The sequence below is a fragment of the Callionymus lyra genome, chromosome 8 (assembly GCF_982586985.1).
Source record: "Callionymus lyra chromosome 8, fCalLyr1.hap1.1, whole genome shotgun sequence".
NCBI lineage: Eukaryota > Metazoa > Chordata > Actinopteri > Syngnathiformes > Callionymidae > Callionymus > Callionymus lyra.
The window spans coordinates 4,273,988-4,292,500 of NC_141825.1; the positions used below are offsets into that span (position 1 = coordinate 4,273,988).

An 18,513-nucleotide genomic window follows, 5' to 3' on the forward strand; every position below is an offset into this window, starting at 1 on the left:
ACATCAGCATCCTTGACTGTAGGTGCCTCCTATATAATAACAGCGGCGCTCCATTAAGGCTCATCCGCACCACGGAAACAGAAGATTAAAGCCCGCCTTTATGGGCCCGCTCACCTTGAACGCGACTAACTTACTTAAACACAAGTGCGGCCGTGACAAATGTCGCCCCGGCCGGCGGGAAAGGTAAGTGGGGGGAAACATAAATCTGCGTGGCACGGAAACACAAAGAAAATGTAATTCCGGGGGAATATGGGTATGTAAGCGCCGCGGGTTAGCCTGGTCGTTAGCCAAGCCATCCCTCACACCCGTGACCAGGATTTAATCCCTTCCTCTCGGAGTAAACCGGAGCGAGGCCCCTTTGTCAACCAAGGGTTTGGTAATTGAGCCGATCTGAACTCGGACCTCGGGATATAAAAATAGATGAAGAAGACTTAAGAAGTGCCGGGGAGGTTTTTGTATGCAACACAAACTGGATCCACATGAAGGAACGAGGGAGGAGAGCTTCTTCATTATACAGAAGGAAAGGGATATTTAAGACACAACTACCCGTCTCTTCTAGCAAAGAAGGGATGGATGATCAATAGATGGCGATGGATTTTTTTCAAGTTAACGACACGATCTCATGTAACAGTGGATGAATAGGCGTGAAATAACTGATTGTTGGGCTGGATTTATAAACTGATAATTAGGTTGACAAATGGATCTGTTGCTGGATTGTAAATAAATAAATAACTAAACCTAACCCTATGTTGTGTTTACAAAACTGGTAACAAAACTTTCTGATCCAGATTCTTATATGTGTAAATTATCAGATGAAAAATTGGATTTATTAATTTGAGCATGGAAGAAAAGGAAAATAAATATGTCCTGTTCGATTATGGTATATTAAGGTTTTGTAGTTATAAATGGATACATGTAGGTTCTTCTGATGTCTACTTTTATAGACTAATCGAGTCGATGAAAATGCATCGCAGGATAAAACTGATTGGTTGGCGAATTTTTAAAGAAAATGGAGGTGTTTGATCCAAAAATTGATGGACAGATGGATGAACAGAGGAGGATACGATGGAGGAATAAAGGAGGTCTGAATGAAACAGATCCATGAAATGATGAATGGATTGTTGGGATGAGAACATAAATTGATGGGAGGATGAGCATCTAAACATCGATCTATAAATGGTAGGTGGACAGATGGATGGATAGGTTTGTGGGTGAGAAGATGACTGGATGGAGTGATGTATAGAAAACATGGCAAGCGTGTTAATGGATGGACAGATGGGTGAGTGTGTGATTGAGGGAGGTCTAAATGAAGTGGATCCATGGATAAATTGACATTTGGATTAAATGTTGCGTACATGGAAATAGTGATACATGACTCGATGGAGTGAAAAGGAAGAGTGAACATAAATAGATCGATGGATCTGTCGGTTGATATACATTAAGAGACTCAGAGTAGAACCACACGTCATCGGTTAAGTCATTATTAAGATGTCTTGACCACAAGCATGTTTACACAACGTGTACGACTAAACCAGGAAATGACTAAAGATGGTTGGACCCAGGACAGACTTGATAGATGATCGTGATCCCTTCAGTTTTCACCTGAGGTTTCAGGGAAGAGGGATGTCTGGTGCTGTGTCTTAAATCGCACACTTCTCTAAGTGCACTGCTTTACAGTAAGTAAGTAAGTAAGTAATTTATATTTGCATAGCACTTTTCTAGACCAGGGTCACAAAGCGTTTTAACAATAAATAAAAAATACTCAAAAAAGATATACTAAAAAGATCAGAATAACACTGAGAACAACACAGCAGTTCCAGAAAATCAAGGAAACGCCTGAACAAATAAGAAAGTCTTAAGATGTTTCTTGAAGGAGTCAGTAGATCCATCAAGCGCAAAGAGAGAGGAAGATATTACCAAAGCTTAGGAGCCACAGCCTGAAAGGATTTCTCTCCTCTGGTCCTGAACCGTGTTCGAGGAACCATCAGTAGATTCTGATCCACAGACCTCAGAGCCCGAGCTGGGGTGTAAGTCTGGATCAGATGACTAATGGAAGGATTCTGACCATGAATAGATCTGAAAGTAAGAACCAGAATTTTAAAGTTGAAAAGAAAGAAACTGGAAGCCAGTGAAGAGTTTTAAGGATTAGAGAAATGTGAGTTCTTCTACTAGAGTGGGTCAGAATTCTCGCTGCAGAGTTTTGTATCAACTGCAGGCGAGACAGATCCTTCTTGTTAAGACATGAAAACAGACTGTTGCAATAGTCCAGACGAGAAGACACAAATACACAGGACACTGTAAGACACTTACTTTCTTAGTGCGCAGATTCCGACATGTAGTACTGTCTCAAATCAAGCACTGTCGCTACACACTTCTTCTTCTTAACACTGATTGCAACTGGCCATTGGAACACTATCGCCGACAATTTTCACCAATTAAAAAAAGTTAATAGGTTGTGTTTCGTTGTTTGCCGCTGCCGCCATTTGGACATTAGTGACGTGTCTTCCGTTTACGACACAGCATCAGGTCACTAAGATGGCGGCTGTTGAGGGTGGAAAGTGTCCATCGGTCCACCCTTAATTCTCTGGACATTTCAATGCGCCAATTGAGTGCCCATTGCACACTTTATTTCCGCACATGTGAATGCACTTGTGTACTCAAAATATAAGGTGTAAGTACACGGTTTGGGACCCACCGTGAGACTCATTACTTGGCGCCCTGACCTTGGATGAGCAGAAGAAAATAAATCTGATTAATTTTAGATCTACCAAATGTATCGATTCATAATTAAACTAAATTGGTTGATGAGTGGACGGATGAGGCGCTGGGTCGATTGAACAATCCCAGAATTGTAGGTGCTGAGTATTTATTGCCGTACGAACGCATGGACGAGCAGCTTTATGGAGGTATGAATTATTTTACAGATGGTGGAATGAAGTAAACGGCGGCTTAATGAATTAAATAGAGGCATAAGTGAATCATCACGGATAATAATAGATTGGGGTTAATCCATGACGGAGGTTGTAATGAGTGGTTATTTTTGTTCGTTCAGAAGTAATAAAGAAAAAAACAATCGTAGTTTCACGGTTATGCGTGCAGAAATGAAGCGGGTGAAACAATGTTTGGGGGAAGCTTTGACATTAAAGGCCACCACAGGCTTAAAATATATATTTTGGCTTCCATGTGACATTTTTATTAAGTCATTTAGCTCTGAGCTCTCGGGTGTGGGTTTTTTTTGTTTTTTTTCAGAACACTTAGATGAAGCGATGATGTAACCGTGTTATATAATCGGTTCCACAGGTGATCAATATGAGCGGAGACATAAAAACATTGGTAAGGCTGCCGTTCCCAGTCGACTGCAGACAAATGTGAGCGTAACGACCAGATCTGGGCCAAAGCAATTATCCCGTTGGATAATGTTAAAATCACCAGCAGCAGTAAGGCTTGACAAATGTTGCCACTGGAGCTTGTTCCATTTGTGAGACCATCTCGCTCAAGCAGCCATTTCTGAAGCCTTGAAATTATAGCTTGACTGTCACCATGGAAACTCTCAAAGAGATGTACGTTTATTTGAGCGTAAAGCGCGGCGAGCTCGCTAATCATATTCACTCTGAATTTATTACAAAAACATGCATTGATTTAGTGTTTTGTGTGTTTCAATGGAAGCAGCTTGTAGTGATACAATTTGTCTTGTATCATCAAGGTTCTCTTTCAATCTTATCTAAGGATTGTTGTTGTACATTCAGTGGACTGATGGTGTTTAGTTCCCTCCAACGTCTGTACAAAAACAAAGTCTGTGGACAAAATGTCTCCCTGAACTGTGTTTGGATTAGGGTTACATTTCAGGTTGGTTAGGATGAGGGATAGTTATTTCTCAGTTCAGGATTTGTTTTACAAAACTAGTGCATGACTTTTTCCTTGGATGGCAGTTCACGGACCTTTTTGTCTTCCCAACATAAATCCTTAAGGGGCAACTAATGTGCAAAGCCAACCCTACTGCACCGTTGCATTCATTTCTAAAGCATTAAAATAAGTCCGTGATTATGACGATCTCAGAGGTTGTTACTCTATAAAGTTCCCCCTGTCTGAAATCTGGGCGAACAAAGGGTTACAAGAGTCCATTATGATGTAATAATGGCTTCACTCCTCCTGCAGCAGCAAAGAAGCAGCTTCCTTCTTTATACACGTCCTTAGGAGGTAGAGTCCAACTAGATTGATGACGCTGGGTGACAAACCTTGATGGTTGACCAATTGCTGTGTTTCAGTTTAAAACTTTAAAGTGATAGTTCACACTTAAAAAATAATTTTACACATTTTTTACTAAACCTCATGTCGACTAAAGGTTGGCATTATTTGGCATCCTGTCCAGGGTGTCCCTCTCGCCTGAAAAATCTGGGTCAGGCTCCTTTATCTCTTCGGACAAAGATGACGACAATTGAGCTCCAGTCGCTTCATTAAAATGAATTTACATTATTGCCTATAACTTTGAAAATAATCCCAACCATTAGTTATATGTTATTGTGTTACTGGCAACGTTTCTTTTGAAATTGTGCCGGAACTTTCTCAGCACAGAGAGCCGAGTGCACACAGTTAAATATAGCAAAAAAAATGAAAGCAGTGCAGTAAAACAGTCTCCACGCTTTGTGTGACAAATCTAATGGATTAGCTGAAATAAATTAATAAAAATTAATTATAGAATCAGTTGTAGAATTAGAATCTCCTTATTGTCAAAAAAAAAACCACACACAATACATGTATGAAAAACATGATTTTAGAACAAATATAAATCAAATTATAACCACGTTTGGGTTGAGGCCGAGTTAGGGTCTTCCTGAGGGTTTGTCCGATCAGGTTGTAGAGGGAGCGCTCCATGCAAAGACCCAGTGAAAGCTACTTTAAGGGGAAATAACAACATCCCAAGATGTCATACTCTATATATGTCTCCCCTCCACCTCCCAATTATATTCGAAAAACACCCAGGAAATCTTACCAATATTCCAAACAAGATGCCTGTGGCACCTCAACTGGTTTCCCTTGATAAGAACGAAGAGGAATTCTATTTAATCAGAATCAGAAACAGCTTTTTTCACCAAATATATATGAACATATAAACATAATGGCTCTCCGGCTGTTAGCGACTCCTAAAGAATTCAACATTTTGGATTATAGAATAGAAATAAAATAAAAAATAGATATAAGAAGTATACAGTATCTATGGTAAGCTTTTCGCTAAGACAGGGTCAAGACACTGTCGTGAAACTGTATTTCTGTTTCAGTGATTGTGTGCCCAGTGGTCCGTGACCACAGGCGAGTGTAGGAAGATGGGGTTTTAGCTCAGCTCTTTCTTTACAATGACAGACCGGTGATGGGTCCTCATTAACTGCCCAACATAAGAAGGTCCTGGAGCTTCTCCTGCCATATTACTGTAGCTTGAACACCCGGTTTTCCTTTAATATGAGCCACTTTCGTTCAGGTTCATGTTTCCGTTCAAGATGTCACTCTGTTTTCCGGAGGATCCCGGCAGCAGATGCTGAGGGACTTCTCTGTAGCGCCGTCGAAAAACAGACGTGAGCCTTAATGGAAATGAAATTGAAAACAATATTAATGTGTACAAGAAAATGTGGCCTCGGTTTGTTTTCGAAGATCACGATTTTCCAAACTCGTGTTAGTGTCCCCGCGGTCTCTGTGATTCGCGGCCATTTGGTGCCGTCCTCCTGCTTCGTCGCGGGCTCCCTGACAGACCCGCTAATGTGTCGGCACCGGCCAAGAACAATGCCTGGTTCCTCAGAAGTGTGAAAACAGTTTTCTTCCTCTCCGGTCTCCGGCGACACTAGAAAATAGGAAATGAAAATGTACCTCAGGATCTCCAGAGGACGGATCTGTCTGAGACGGAGGAGAAATGTTCTCCGTGTTGCCGGTGAACGTCGGGTTTATCTTCCTACATCCATGTATGTCGTTCGTATGCATCGCTGGTCCTGCACCATGTAAAAAGGCGTCTATATTAATGAGATATTATAGTACATTTAATAGAGAAATGACACACTGGCTGGCCCCGTGTATGGACAGCGTTTGATACAGCAGACATCCAACAACATCTGCAAGTGCATGATAATGGCGTGCCGGCCGTCATTGTCATGCAGATCACTTCCCTCCCTGGTGACCAGTGCCCATTAAGTCAACAGAGATCCTGTGATGTGCAGCCAAAGGACAGGGAATCAAGAAACACAGCAAAGGTGTTTGTTACGACACTCGGAGTGAGAGGAATCGCAGATGGTTACTTCAGATAAAAGAATTGGAAAAGACTTTTCAATTTGACCGTCAACGCTCGGGTGTGTGTTTGTTTCTAAGGGTGACGTGTAAACCAGCGATAGGAGTTGTTTTTTCCTGCAGATTAGTGTTTCTAGTGTATGTTTTGGAATGAGTTTGTCATCCTGTGTGTTTTGGGTGCCACCCGTGTATAATTGTTTTTGCTATAGGAAATGTGTTCATGCTATTTTTTGATCAACCAGTCGAAGTGAAATTATTTTTGCAGAAATAATTTCACCACATTATATGCTCTTTTGTGTCTTTTTCACATGAGCTTTGTTTTTTCTTAAAGGTCAACTAATGTGTTGATGTGTGTGTGATGTTGTGATGTTGGACTCTATTGTATCATCAGTGTGTGTTTGTACAAAACTCTCTTTTCATTGAAATTTTGACATTAGAAAATGATCTTAAGCCCCGCAAACTGAAAACTTTGTTTTACCTGGAAATGAAATCTTGTTCACCACTCTGTTGTGATTGGTCAAACATAGAGGTTTGTGACGCGGGTCATCATTCCCAGAAGTTTCCTTCAAGTGACTTGTTGTATAAACAAAGCAGGGCGTGATTACAGCTGGCTGGAGGAGGAGTGAAGCCATTATTATGTCATAATGGACTCTCGTAACCTCTCTTTCGCCTAAATCTCAGAGCAACTTTATAAAGTAATAAGTTGAAAACATGGTAATGATGAGGAACTTACTTCATCTTGGAGAGAAAGAACATTGAAAACATGTGAGTGAGACAGGAGAGATTAAGTTTTGACACCAGTTACCCTTTAGGGTGTTTATTTTTGTCTGTACAAGCGGCCTTTTTTTTTTTTTGCTTTGAGACATCCTGACTATTTCTCTTTTCTGATCGGGTTCTCCCTTTTTATTTTTTTTTAGTAACTTGTTTTCTGCTTTTCAGCTGCCATGTTGTTGTGTATTTGATTGTTTTGCATGCACGATTTCTCCATCAGGTCAATATTTCTGTATATGCATCTGCATTAATGTTTGGGGTTTATGCTCCCGGCTCTGTTTTGTTATTCAGCCTCTCCGTTTGTGGCTCACTATGAGGATTTGTGTTGTTGTGTATTCTCTGCTGTGGGATTTTGAACAATCGTTCGCCAGTTTCAAGAACATATTGTGTTCCTGCTTTGTTGTGTGTTTCCTCATACTCAGTTAGTGTCAACTGCTGCAGGGCGTGTCCTGGTCCATTTTTGTGTCGTGAGAGATTTTCCGGCTTTATCTGCCGTGTCATTTGCATCGTAATGTTAGTTTCTGCCCTAGTTGTTGTGTTTTTTTTTTCCGAAGCCGTTCTTCCCTCTCCCTCGACATCTGACAACGACGGTTTGATATGAGGTGTTGAGAGTTGATTGATTGTCGTCTTCTCCAACTATCTTGACTTGTTTATGTATATTCTATTCCTGCCGGAGGAGCCGAGACCTCACCGACTACATCCCGATTAATATGCACGACAGCCGCTGCAAGTCAAACAATGAAAAAACAAGCTTTTCATGCCGCACACCTACACAACAATACCTGCCGGTGTGTACGCACGCGTGTGCGCCGCCAACAGTTTGACCTTCCCATTGTGTAGGATTCTCTCACTGTTGCACCCACACACCTGTAAACACTGCTGACACACACTACGAGCTCGCACATGCTTTGAGGAGCCGCTCGTCATGACTCACTTCCATTTTTGTTACATCCGAGTGTATTTTGGAGCTCGTCGTTGTGCTCTTCATTGTTGCGAGTGTGACCTTTAGCAGAGGATGTGCTCGCGTGTGAGGCGAGAGAGCAGCCTTGCTTCAAATTAACCGCTTTTTCTGAGGACATTTCAGTGCGAAACAACATCTTCTCCAGCTCGCATTATGTAAATCTGGCCCCTCGTGCTCAAGTGTGTATCTGCTGCTCTTTTTTTTTTTTTAAAAAGCCTAATTTTAATACGACTATTTCAGCAGGGAAGCGTGTTTTGTGCCAGATTAGCATATTTATGGAAATGTTTCTTGTAAAGTCGTTATTTTGACTGAATATATTCTTTAATTTATTTAAACGAGACACAGGACAGATCAGATTCCGTGCAAGTTTATTGATGTTGAAATATCTTTTCAATATAAAAGATTATTAAAATCAACCAGAATATTTGTTAGATTTTCTTGATAAGTCTGTTTTTTTCCACTGATTCCCAAAATGATCTTCCTCGTCCCGAAGAGTATCACAAACTAAAATGTTATGTAACGTTGAATGGGTATAAATAGCTCAGGTAGTGAAGCCTACATTCCAACCTTTCTTTTTCTCTCACCCTGTCTTTCCTTTCTCATTTTCTTTTACTTTTAAAAGGTAAAAAAAAAACGTTACACATATTCAAAAACGATTTATTTATATGTTAGGTGCTCAGTGCTGCCCCTCAGGTTATTGAGTGAACTACACCTCCTGGAGTGTCACTCTCTATATTCACAAGTTTTAAACCTCAATTCATGGTGAACATTTGTGAAGTCGGCAACTATTAATGGCGACATTATAAAGAAATACAAATGCTATTTTAAAATAAAATATACAGTATTTCCGATGGAAGTTTGATAGACGTCGAAAATAAGACATTAACGTCTTGATAGACCATTTATGTCAAACTGATGGCCTCGGGATAAAATCCTGGGCACCAAGTAATTAAATGCTAACAAGCAGGTAGCTCAGTATAAAACAAAATAATAAAGAAAATTAAAAACTAAGATCGCCTCGAGTTTACGTCTAAATAACGACCTACAGTTTGATAAAAATAACAGCTTAAAATAAAGATAATTCTGGTGTTTTTGTCACAAGGTTGATGGAATTTTTTGGTCTCCGAGTTACTTATTATGTTTCACATTGTAAAAGATAAATAATGAATACACATAGACCTGGACTTTCTTTCACATTTGCAAGATTGTGTTTGACTCAGAATAGGTGTTTGGTGGTAATTGGAATTCAAATCGAAGCGTCTCCTGTGTCTGGAATATAGTATTCCTGAGTCTATTAGGTATAAGTAAATACAATATAAAGAAAATGCAGTAAAATAGAGTAAAATGTCATCAGTTTGTTGTTTAGAACTACTATAGAAATTGTCAGTGAAGACTCTGAGCTTAGGTGTATTTAGTCCAGCAGGTCTACTACAGAAATACATGTTGAGGATCATGAATAAACTATGGCTCGTCCATCGGTGCACACAATTTAACAACAGTTTCCAGCTCTGCCGAGGCCGGGCGAGTGGCATTCACTGCTCTAAACAACTGTGATGGTGATAGTGGGAGCGTGGAGTGGGAGCCAGAAGTGTCCCATCATGCCTCAGCTCCTGAGTGACGCGGAAATAACACCTCGCTGCGGCTCCCGTTTGATTCCCATTTGTTAAATTGAACGTAATGGTCCACATGGTCTTAATTAATACAACAAGCCGGGAGATCTGGAGACTCGCAGCACAATTATGACCTCGTTGAGATTCTGATCACTCCCACACTCCTTCCCTCCTTCCATCGCCGCCGAATAGAGAGACTTTTCTCAGCCGAGGGAACGCACAGTTAATGTCGGGCCCGAGCGTTATTCAGCCGTCGGATGAATTTATGTAAGTCGGCGGTCGAGGCGACAACGTGAACCCGAGCGCTACACAGCGATCGATGCTTCGTGAAAGGAGCTGTCATGCAACGCTAACAACGCATACAATACACCAGACAGGAGCTTCTGGCTTCAGGACGCCACCTTCTGATGTGCAAGTCTTTGGTAGTTTCCACCCATCACGGGGGGGGGTTGCCACGGCGAGTCAGCGTCCTCCAGCGCTGACCCGACGTGATCGCCCGCCCCGGGTCTCACCTGTTGCCAGCAGCTGTCTAACCCTCTCTTCCTCTCGCGCAGAAACCTGTCGAAGAACCCGCTGCTGACGACCTTCTCCTGGAAGATCTTTGAACACCTGCAGCTGGTGGAACTGTGAGTCTCCACGTCGTGCTCGCCTGCTTGTGCTGTTGTCACGGTTACCACGTATTCTCCTCTCCTTATCTCCTTCGCTCTGAGACCCGAGAGGTTGTGATGGTGGTTTGTCGACCTCTGCAGAAGTCGTGGACACTTTTTAACCTTAAACTGGATTATCTGATCACAAGACGAAATACTCACATGGTCATCGGGGGAAACTGAGGTTTTTTAAATTGAGAAACATAATTTCTTAAGACTGGCCTAGGTCTGCCCCAGGGCCTCCTCCCAGTTACACAGAACAACTTAGATGGATTAAGATGAATTCAAACAAAACAATTTAAAAAATAGCATATGTTTGGCACCATCTTTTGTCATTTTAACTTCACACTAATTGATTGATAGAAAGCATAATTTATCTCCACAAAAATAATGTCTTCAAAATGTTAGTTCACCTGAGGTTTTGTGTTAAAAGTATTGTTAAATTATTTATTTAAAAAAAAACAGTAAGTAAGTAGTTAAAGAAGTTAAAGTTAAATAGTTTGAATCGAGGCTCAAATGTTTAAATACTTGCCAGTGTTGTAAACACAACACAGGAGTTGTTGCGGTGGAAGTACAGAATATAAATTTGAAATAAACAGAATATAAAAGTGAAATAATACGAATGAAACAAAAAATAAGATTAATTTAATACAATAAATTAAATTAAGACAAATAAATAAAATACATTACATTTAAACAATATTCTTGATACGGACATACAAATACAAAATAAATTATAATTACCAAAAACAAACTTACATTTTAATCTACAAAACTGTAATAAAAAAAAATCCTAATTAGATGTTGAAAGAGTTATTTTGTAAATTATTTTAACATGGAGCAAAAAGGTTGTAAATGATACAATTAAAAAATAAAGTGATTCAATCATGTAAGTATATATCAGATGAGTAAAGGATTATGAAAGTCAAAATTAATGTAAAATAAAATGGACATTTTGCGAAATCACTTCAATTTCTGATTAAATAAGAGATAGAAAAAAATAATAATAAAAGATTTAGGATATACAGTTCCTTAAAATTCCTTCCTCTCCAAGATGCAGTAAGTTCCTCATCATGACCATGTTTTGAACTTATTACTTTATAAAGTTGCTCTGAAATCTGGGCAAACGAGAGGTTACGAGAGCGTAGTCCATTATGACGTAATAATGGCTTCGCTCCTCAGTTGCCGTATATATATATATACTCTGAGCCACAACATAAAGTGAATCCGATCTCTTCATCTAGTCCTGTCTACCGTCGGCCAATAAAACCATCACCAGAACCGACTCCTCTTACTGGGAACACCACCAATCACGGCTGTCGGACGTTACTTCTAGAGACGCTCTGGACGCAGCGAGGCGTTTTACTCTCCGCGTCACAGCAGCTTCGCCAGAAACGGGGAGTTTAAAGACCTCATGGACCGAGAGCCAAAGTGACCAGATATGATTCAATCCTCCGTCAGGGTTTAGTGGCGACAGTAAACCGCCGCAGTCATGTTTTATTCCATTTTAAATCACATGACAAATGTGCTCCACGATAGAGGCGTCACACTTTGAATCCTCCGAGGCCTGCTCAAACTAAGCGTGTGGGCCAGGGCCGGTCCTGGACACGCTCGGGGGGTCCATGGTTTCCGACTGACGGACACAAATCTATTATCGCCACAAAGAACATATAAAAAACAATGTATCATTTGACCTGCAGCCCAGGATTTATGATTTCCTTTTTCAGTGAGTTAGATCTGAGGTTCAAACACTGTACAAGACTCAGACGGTTGTTTGCCTCAGACTCGATTCCGGGGTGAGTTTGAAAAGAGGAACCAAATAGTAATAGTTAATAAGGACTTGCTTGAGGATTGTGACTCACACTGATGACATCATCAAAAAGTGACACAGGTAAGTCTTTTTAACTCGGAAACGCAGATTTTTTAGGGTCCCCCCAGGAAGACCTAGACCAGTCTCTGAGGCGTTTTGTTTCAGGGCCGCACGGAAGGAAAAATAATTAGTGTAAAATAAATAAATAAAATTCAATAAATAATTTCCGTTCCATTGATTATTACGCTCTTAAAGGTGTTTTATTTTATTTTTTAAATTATATTTTATTTGAAGTAACATTAGCCAGTGACACAACACAGCGCTCGTTTCATTCAATATTAGATTTCGTTCGGGAATCTGATTGACGAAGATGAAGACAAGGCACAAAGGCAAGTGAGCACAGGTCGCTACTTTGAATTGGACATAGATGTAAGTAAGTAAGTAAGTAATATTTATTTATATAGCGCTTTTCGAGACCAGGGTCACAAAGCGCTTAAACAATCAAAACAATACTCAAAAAAAAAGTACATACTTTAAAGATCAAGATAATACTGAGAACAACACAGGATAATAAAATATATTAAATATTAAATATTAAATAAATAAGGATGTATAAAATATATATAAAAATATATATAAAAACCCAAACTTTAGTCAACAAGAGGATAAGGAGGTTAAACCTGGACTATAATTTGAGCGACTCAGGTCTTGAAATCCATCATATAGTTCATCTAACCTTTGTAGTTAATTTGGATACTCGATCCGTGAGTGTACAGTGCAGTCATTTGAGAGTCTTTAACATGTGGTATAAAGTTGATCTCGACTCACAATTGACACAAACCTCTCATCAGCATCTTCACGGTGAGACCCTCCAGTCTGTCACAGTGCAGATGTTTAATGACAGAGAAGATAATAATAACTTGCTCCCGCGACCGTCGCTCCACAAATTTTAATTCAACTCTGTGTTTTTCATCCAACTGTCAGAGTGGATCTGTCAACCTTTTCAAATGTCATCAAAAATGAACATTTCCATCAGTAAATGTCAGGATGTGGACTCACCCACTCTTTTAACGGCAGATAAGTGCTCGCCGGAAGTTTTCAGGGGAGTCGAGTTGCAACTTCAGCTCGACGTCGCCCCCCTTAGACACACACACACACACACACACTTCAATTCAGTGGCGGCACACAAGACTGTTTCTGGAATTGTAGATAAGTGTTTCTTCTCCGACCGACTGTCAAAAGTCATTTCACTTCAAGGTTGTTGCAATAAACTGAGTTATTATTCAAAAGAGCAAAAGCTTCATGCTTTCGTTTCAATATCTTGGACGCAGATGCAGAAATGCATTTTTAAGTTTAATATGATTTAAAAACATCATTATTATTTTAACAGACTTGTCCTATTAAATAAACTGAACTGAACTGAATTCTTTCTTCAAATGTTTGATCAAATCAACTTTAGAAAGCGATTGTTCAACCAAACTTCACTCATTTTCCACTCTCGTCGACTAAGAGTTGGGATTATTTTCAATATAATCTCTTCGTTAAAGAGTTATAGACAAAAATGTTTGTTCATTTTAATGTAGCGACTTGAGTTCAGTTGACTTTGTCTTCATCTTTGTCCAAAAAGACACTTAAAAACCTCCAAATACCTCCAAACTGCTCGTATGTAATCTTGTTTTGAAGCCTCGACAAGAGGAAAACTTAAAAAGTATTTCATTAATAAGTCATTAAGTTTGTTTGTAGCAGAAGTTATCAGTCTCTTAGCTGTTGACGTCTTTCCTCATTCAAACACATCGCAAGTGACGGTGTCGATGCAGCGTCTGCCAAAAATAATTCTTGAAATATAGACTTGTTTAAGTTTTACAAATGCAGTCATGTCTTTCGTAAGTGTCATTTTGGACGAAGATGAAGATGAAGACAACTGAGCTCCAGTCGCTACATTAAAGGGCACCTAATGTAAAAACCCAACTCTCCTGATTCACATGTTGTAAATGTTGAAGTCATCTTCTTCAAAATGCAGTAGTTCATTCATCATGACGTTGCTTCGTTCTGAAGTTATTACTTAATAAAGTTCTTTACCGTCTGAAATCTCACCAAACGAGATCACCGTTTAAATCATACATTCTGACATCACTCTGGTGCAGGTGTCCTCCCCTAGAAGCACTAAATCAGTTAAGAACCTACATGTAAATAAACAAAATAAATATTTATGTAAACATGGTGAGAGTTACTTCTGTCTTTAGGTGTTTTTGTAATGTGTACATTAAGCAGCAAACCTTATTTTTATAATTTGTTTTTAATGTACAAAACGGGAGTTTTAGGGGTGAGCTTGAAATTCACGTGAGTCCTTGAATGCAATTCGTGTTTTTGTGACCAATCAGAGCAGAGTGGGCGTGGCTTCTTGGACGAGACTTCTTCTCAGCCGAAACAGCGCATTTGAAGTGGGCGGGGCTTAAGCGTATTTTCTAATGTAAATATCTTTATTAAATGAGAGTTTTGTGCAAAATGATACTGATGAGTATAATAGAGGTCCTAGAACTATTTAAGAGACACTTAAATCAGCACATTAGGTGCCCTTTAAAATGAAAAAAACATTTCTGTCTATAACTCTAAAAAGAACAGATTATTCTGAAAATGATCCCAACCCTTGGTCAGCATGAGGGCGAGTAGAAAATGAGTGATATTTGAATTTTGGGTGAACTAAGCCTTTCAAATAATAAAAAAAAATATTACAATTAATTTTAAGTACCGGTTTTAAAATGGTAGTTACGTCCAAATTCGGTGACAGTGTCCAGCGGTGAAGGACCTGGAGACCCAGACGTGTCCTGGTCCGGATAAAAAACAGCGTGACTGCAGAGACTCACTGCTCTGTTTGTTCCTCGGTGTATATTCTTGTTTTTGGAAGCAGAGCAGCTCCTCTGAGGTACACACACACACACACACACGCGCACACACACACACACACAAACACGCGCACACACACACAAACACACACACACACACACACACACGCACACACGTACACACATACACACAAACACACACACACACACACACGCACACACGCACACACACACACACGCACACACACACACAAACACACACACAGGCACACACGCACACACGCACACACGTACACACAAACACACACACACACACACACACGCGCACACACACACACACACACACACACGCACACACACACACAAACACACACACACACACACACGCACACACGTACACACAAACACACACACGCACACACGCAGACACACACACAAACACACACACACACGCACACACGTACACACAAACACACACACACACACACACACGTACACACAAACACACACACACACATGCACACACAAACACACACACACACAAACACACAGACACACAAACACACACACATACACACATATACACACGCACACACACACACACACTGATCACTTTCAGCTTTTGTCAATACAAGAAGAAAAAAAAGTATAGTTACAGTAAATATAACTACTATATATTTTTTTTCTTCTTTTCATCTTAAAGAACGAAAAAACATTCAATAGTTTTATATGTGTAAAAGTAAAATTTTGATAATAGTGATGAAATATTGAATAAAACATCATTAGGAAAAAGAAAATAGTCAAAGAAAATAACGATGCCTTCATGAACAACAAAAGTAAAGAAGTAAAAAACAAGTCAGCTCAAGGGTTACAGAGGTTAGTAGTTGAGCTTGAATAGAAAAATTAGCATTTTAACTTTGACAGTAAGGTCAGTTTTAGTGAAATATTCTCTCAATATCAGCCCATTATGGGTTTGATAAAGTTTGATAAAGGGGAGCATTTATAAATATATTTGCACTAATGTAGCAACATCTATATGCAACAAGTTTTATTTCGCTAAACATTGTGTTAGCATTTACAGTAAGCATGTGGGTTTGCCGCTGCAGTTTTCCCTCCAAAAAAACAAAAAACAACTGTTTTCTTGGATTCTGTACGGTCCCTGAGTTTGCTGTGTTTATGTTTGGATCTAAACTGTATCACCCGCAGACCAGCCATCATATCCAAATCTAAGAAATGTCAAGCAGTTTCCCTGAGCACATCAATCCTTAAGGTCAGGCCGCGCCTGATTCATAGTTTGTAGCTGCATCTCCTGGCACAGATACGACGGGCAGCCTGGCCCGCTGGGCCGCGCGGCACAACGTCTTGTGACAAACCATCCGGTAAAAAAGGTCAGATAGCGATTAGGTGCTACACACACACACACACACACACACACACACACACACACACACACAAACACATACCGGGCGGATGATGAAAGCTCTCTTCTGGCCAGATATCATTCCATCAACAATGTATTCAGCCTCAAAAATAGGTCGGCACTTCACAGCTGGACAGAAGAAGATGGAGTTTTAAGTCTTCTTGAAGTGAACGTGATTGAATGTTATGCTTCATGGATTTATCCCGAGATAAGAATCGGTGGCGGTGAGTCAGCGCCCGTGTTGCACTCCACTCCTGCCCGAGGGGTTCGACGCTCGAGAGGAGGGTCCGAGGACGTCTCGCCACGGTCAGGATTATCGGACAAACAAAGATTTTTTTCCCCGATGTTTGGGTTTTGACGATGATGATGGCCAACAATATATTTTTTGAGATATTTCAAACACGATGTGAAGTAGAAGTTGTGTGTACCATAGTTGTAGCACAGGCCTTGAGCTATAGACCCGATGAACGTAGAGGTTCCTGACGGTTCCATGATCTGAAAAATCGCATTTGAAAAAATGATGGATTATGCAGTTCAACGACGCTAACACACTCATGTGCACAAGCCAAAGTGAAAGGATTCTAGAGTGGGTTTATTTGCCATCTAGTGGTTGAAGTCGAGATAACTGTTAACAACTATTGTTAACCAGTCAGTTTAGCAGAAAACATGGTGTGAGCCGCAGTTTGTGTCGAGCATCATTAGAAAAGTGTTTGTTCCTGCAAGACAGTGGTTCCTCTTTGAAGTAGCTTTTATATCACGGGTTGAAATAATTGTGTTAAGTTTCAACTAATTGTACATCGCAGAAGATCAATGATGTTTGTAGTAGGGGCGTGTACTGACAAGAATCAGGTGAGACGATACAGGGGCAGCGATACTATATTGTTGGTGGTATTGTCGAGTACTTGACAATATCTATGATCATCAAAATAAAAGGGGCTTTGATATGGGAAATATTAGGTCAGTCTATAAACATCCCTTCATTTTCATTCTGCTTATAGAATCACAGGGTGATGAACCTGTCCCAGCTAGCCAGGGCAAGTGAAAGGATAGACAGAGAGAGAGGCCAACAAACAAATATGATTAAAAAATGGTCTATAAAGGGCTTTGTATTGGCAAGAATCTGCCGATAAGATACGATCCCAATACGGCTTCCACGATATAGTTCTATATATATAAACTGCATTATTGTCCAGTACTTGACTCTGGTGTTACATAATTTACAGACCACATGACTCTTGACGAAGTCGTAACTGCTTTCATTTGTTTTCAAACCAAAATATGTCAAAACATCAGCTTTAAAAGCTCCTAGAGTCCACTGTGTCCTCTCGTCCTCAGTCGTCTTCGAGATCTCACAGGATTTCATTGCGCCTTTAGCTTTGGAGGACGTAATGACTGCTGCCATGTAGCGGCTTAGTTGCAACACAAAAATAAAAAAAAACACAGTGAATATTTGCATCTTTATTGAAAATAAAAATTGAATCTTTTTATTGCTAAACACACAAGAATACATTTTTGGTATATCACAGAAACGATAAGAGATGAACACAAAGACTTTTTACTCTAAACATTTCATAAAATTGACATTTTGAGATTAGAAGTGATATTACTAGAGGTATTACTTGATCAAAAACACACATAAATATATATATAATTTTTTTTAAAGAACAATTTCTCTTGTCGAGGCTTAAAAACAAGAGGGACTTTACAGACGAGCAGTTTTGAGGTATTTGGATGTTTTCAAGTGTCTTTTTAGACAAACATTAAGACGAAGACAACTGAGCTGAAGTCGCTACATTAAAATGAACAAACATTTTGTCTATAACTCTTTAATATATAAGGTTTTGTTTTTTAAAGTGTAACACACATGAATCAATGATTTGCCAGATTGTTTACTGACAATAAACTACTGTGGTCATAAAAAACGTGACGAATAAAAGGACATTTCTGTCTATAAATCCAAAAAGGTACAAATTATCTCAACCCTTAGTCGACATGAGTGGAAAAATAAGTGAATTTTGGGTGAACTATCACGTCCAGATCATGTGACCCTGTTCTGTGCAACCACACGGTCTCACCTGGGATGAAGCAGTATCACCTGAAGTGTGTCCCGCAACAGAAAATGCTGCCTCAGCGAAAACGCAGCAATTGATACTTTTCACCAAATTAAAACCATGTTTCCATCAC

General features: G+C 39.8%; 1 protein-coding gene across 2 annotated transcripts in view; it reads left to right on the forward strand.

The window, feature by feature from the left end:
• Nucleotides 1-18,513, forward strand: part of ntrk3a (neurotrophic tyrosine kinase, receptor, type 3a) — a 128,496-nt gene that overhangs the window by 39,044 nt on the left and 70,939 nt on the right. For both annotated transcript variants that reach the window (XM_087796925.1, XM_087796926.1), the window contains exon 4: nucleotides 10,164-10,235. In XM_087796925.1, coding sequence (XP_087653051.1) covers nucleotides 10,164-10,235 — 72 coding nt within the window. The remainder of the gene's footprint in view (nucleotides 1-10,163; nucleotides 10,236-18,513) is intronic.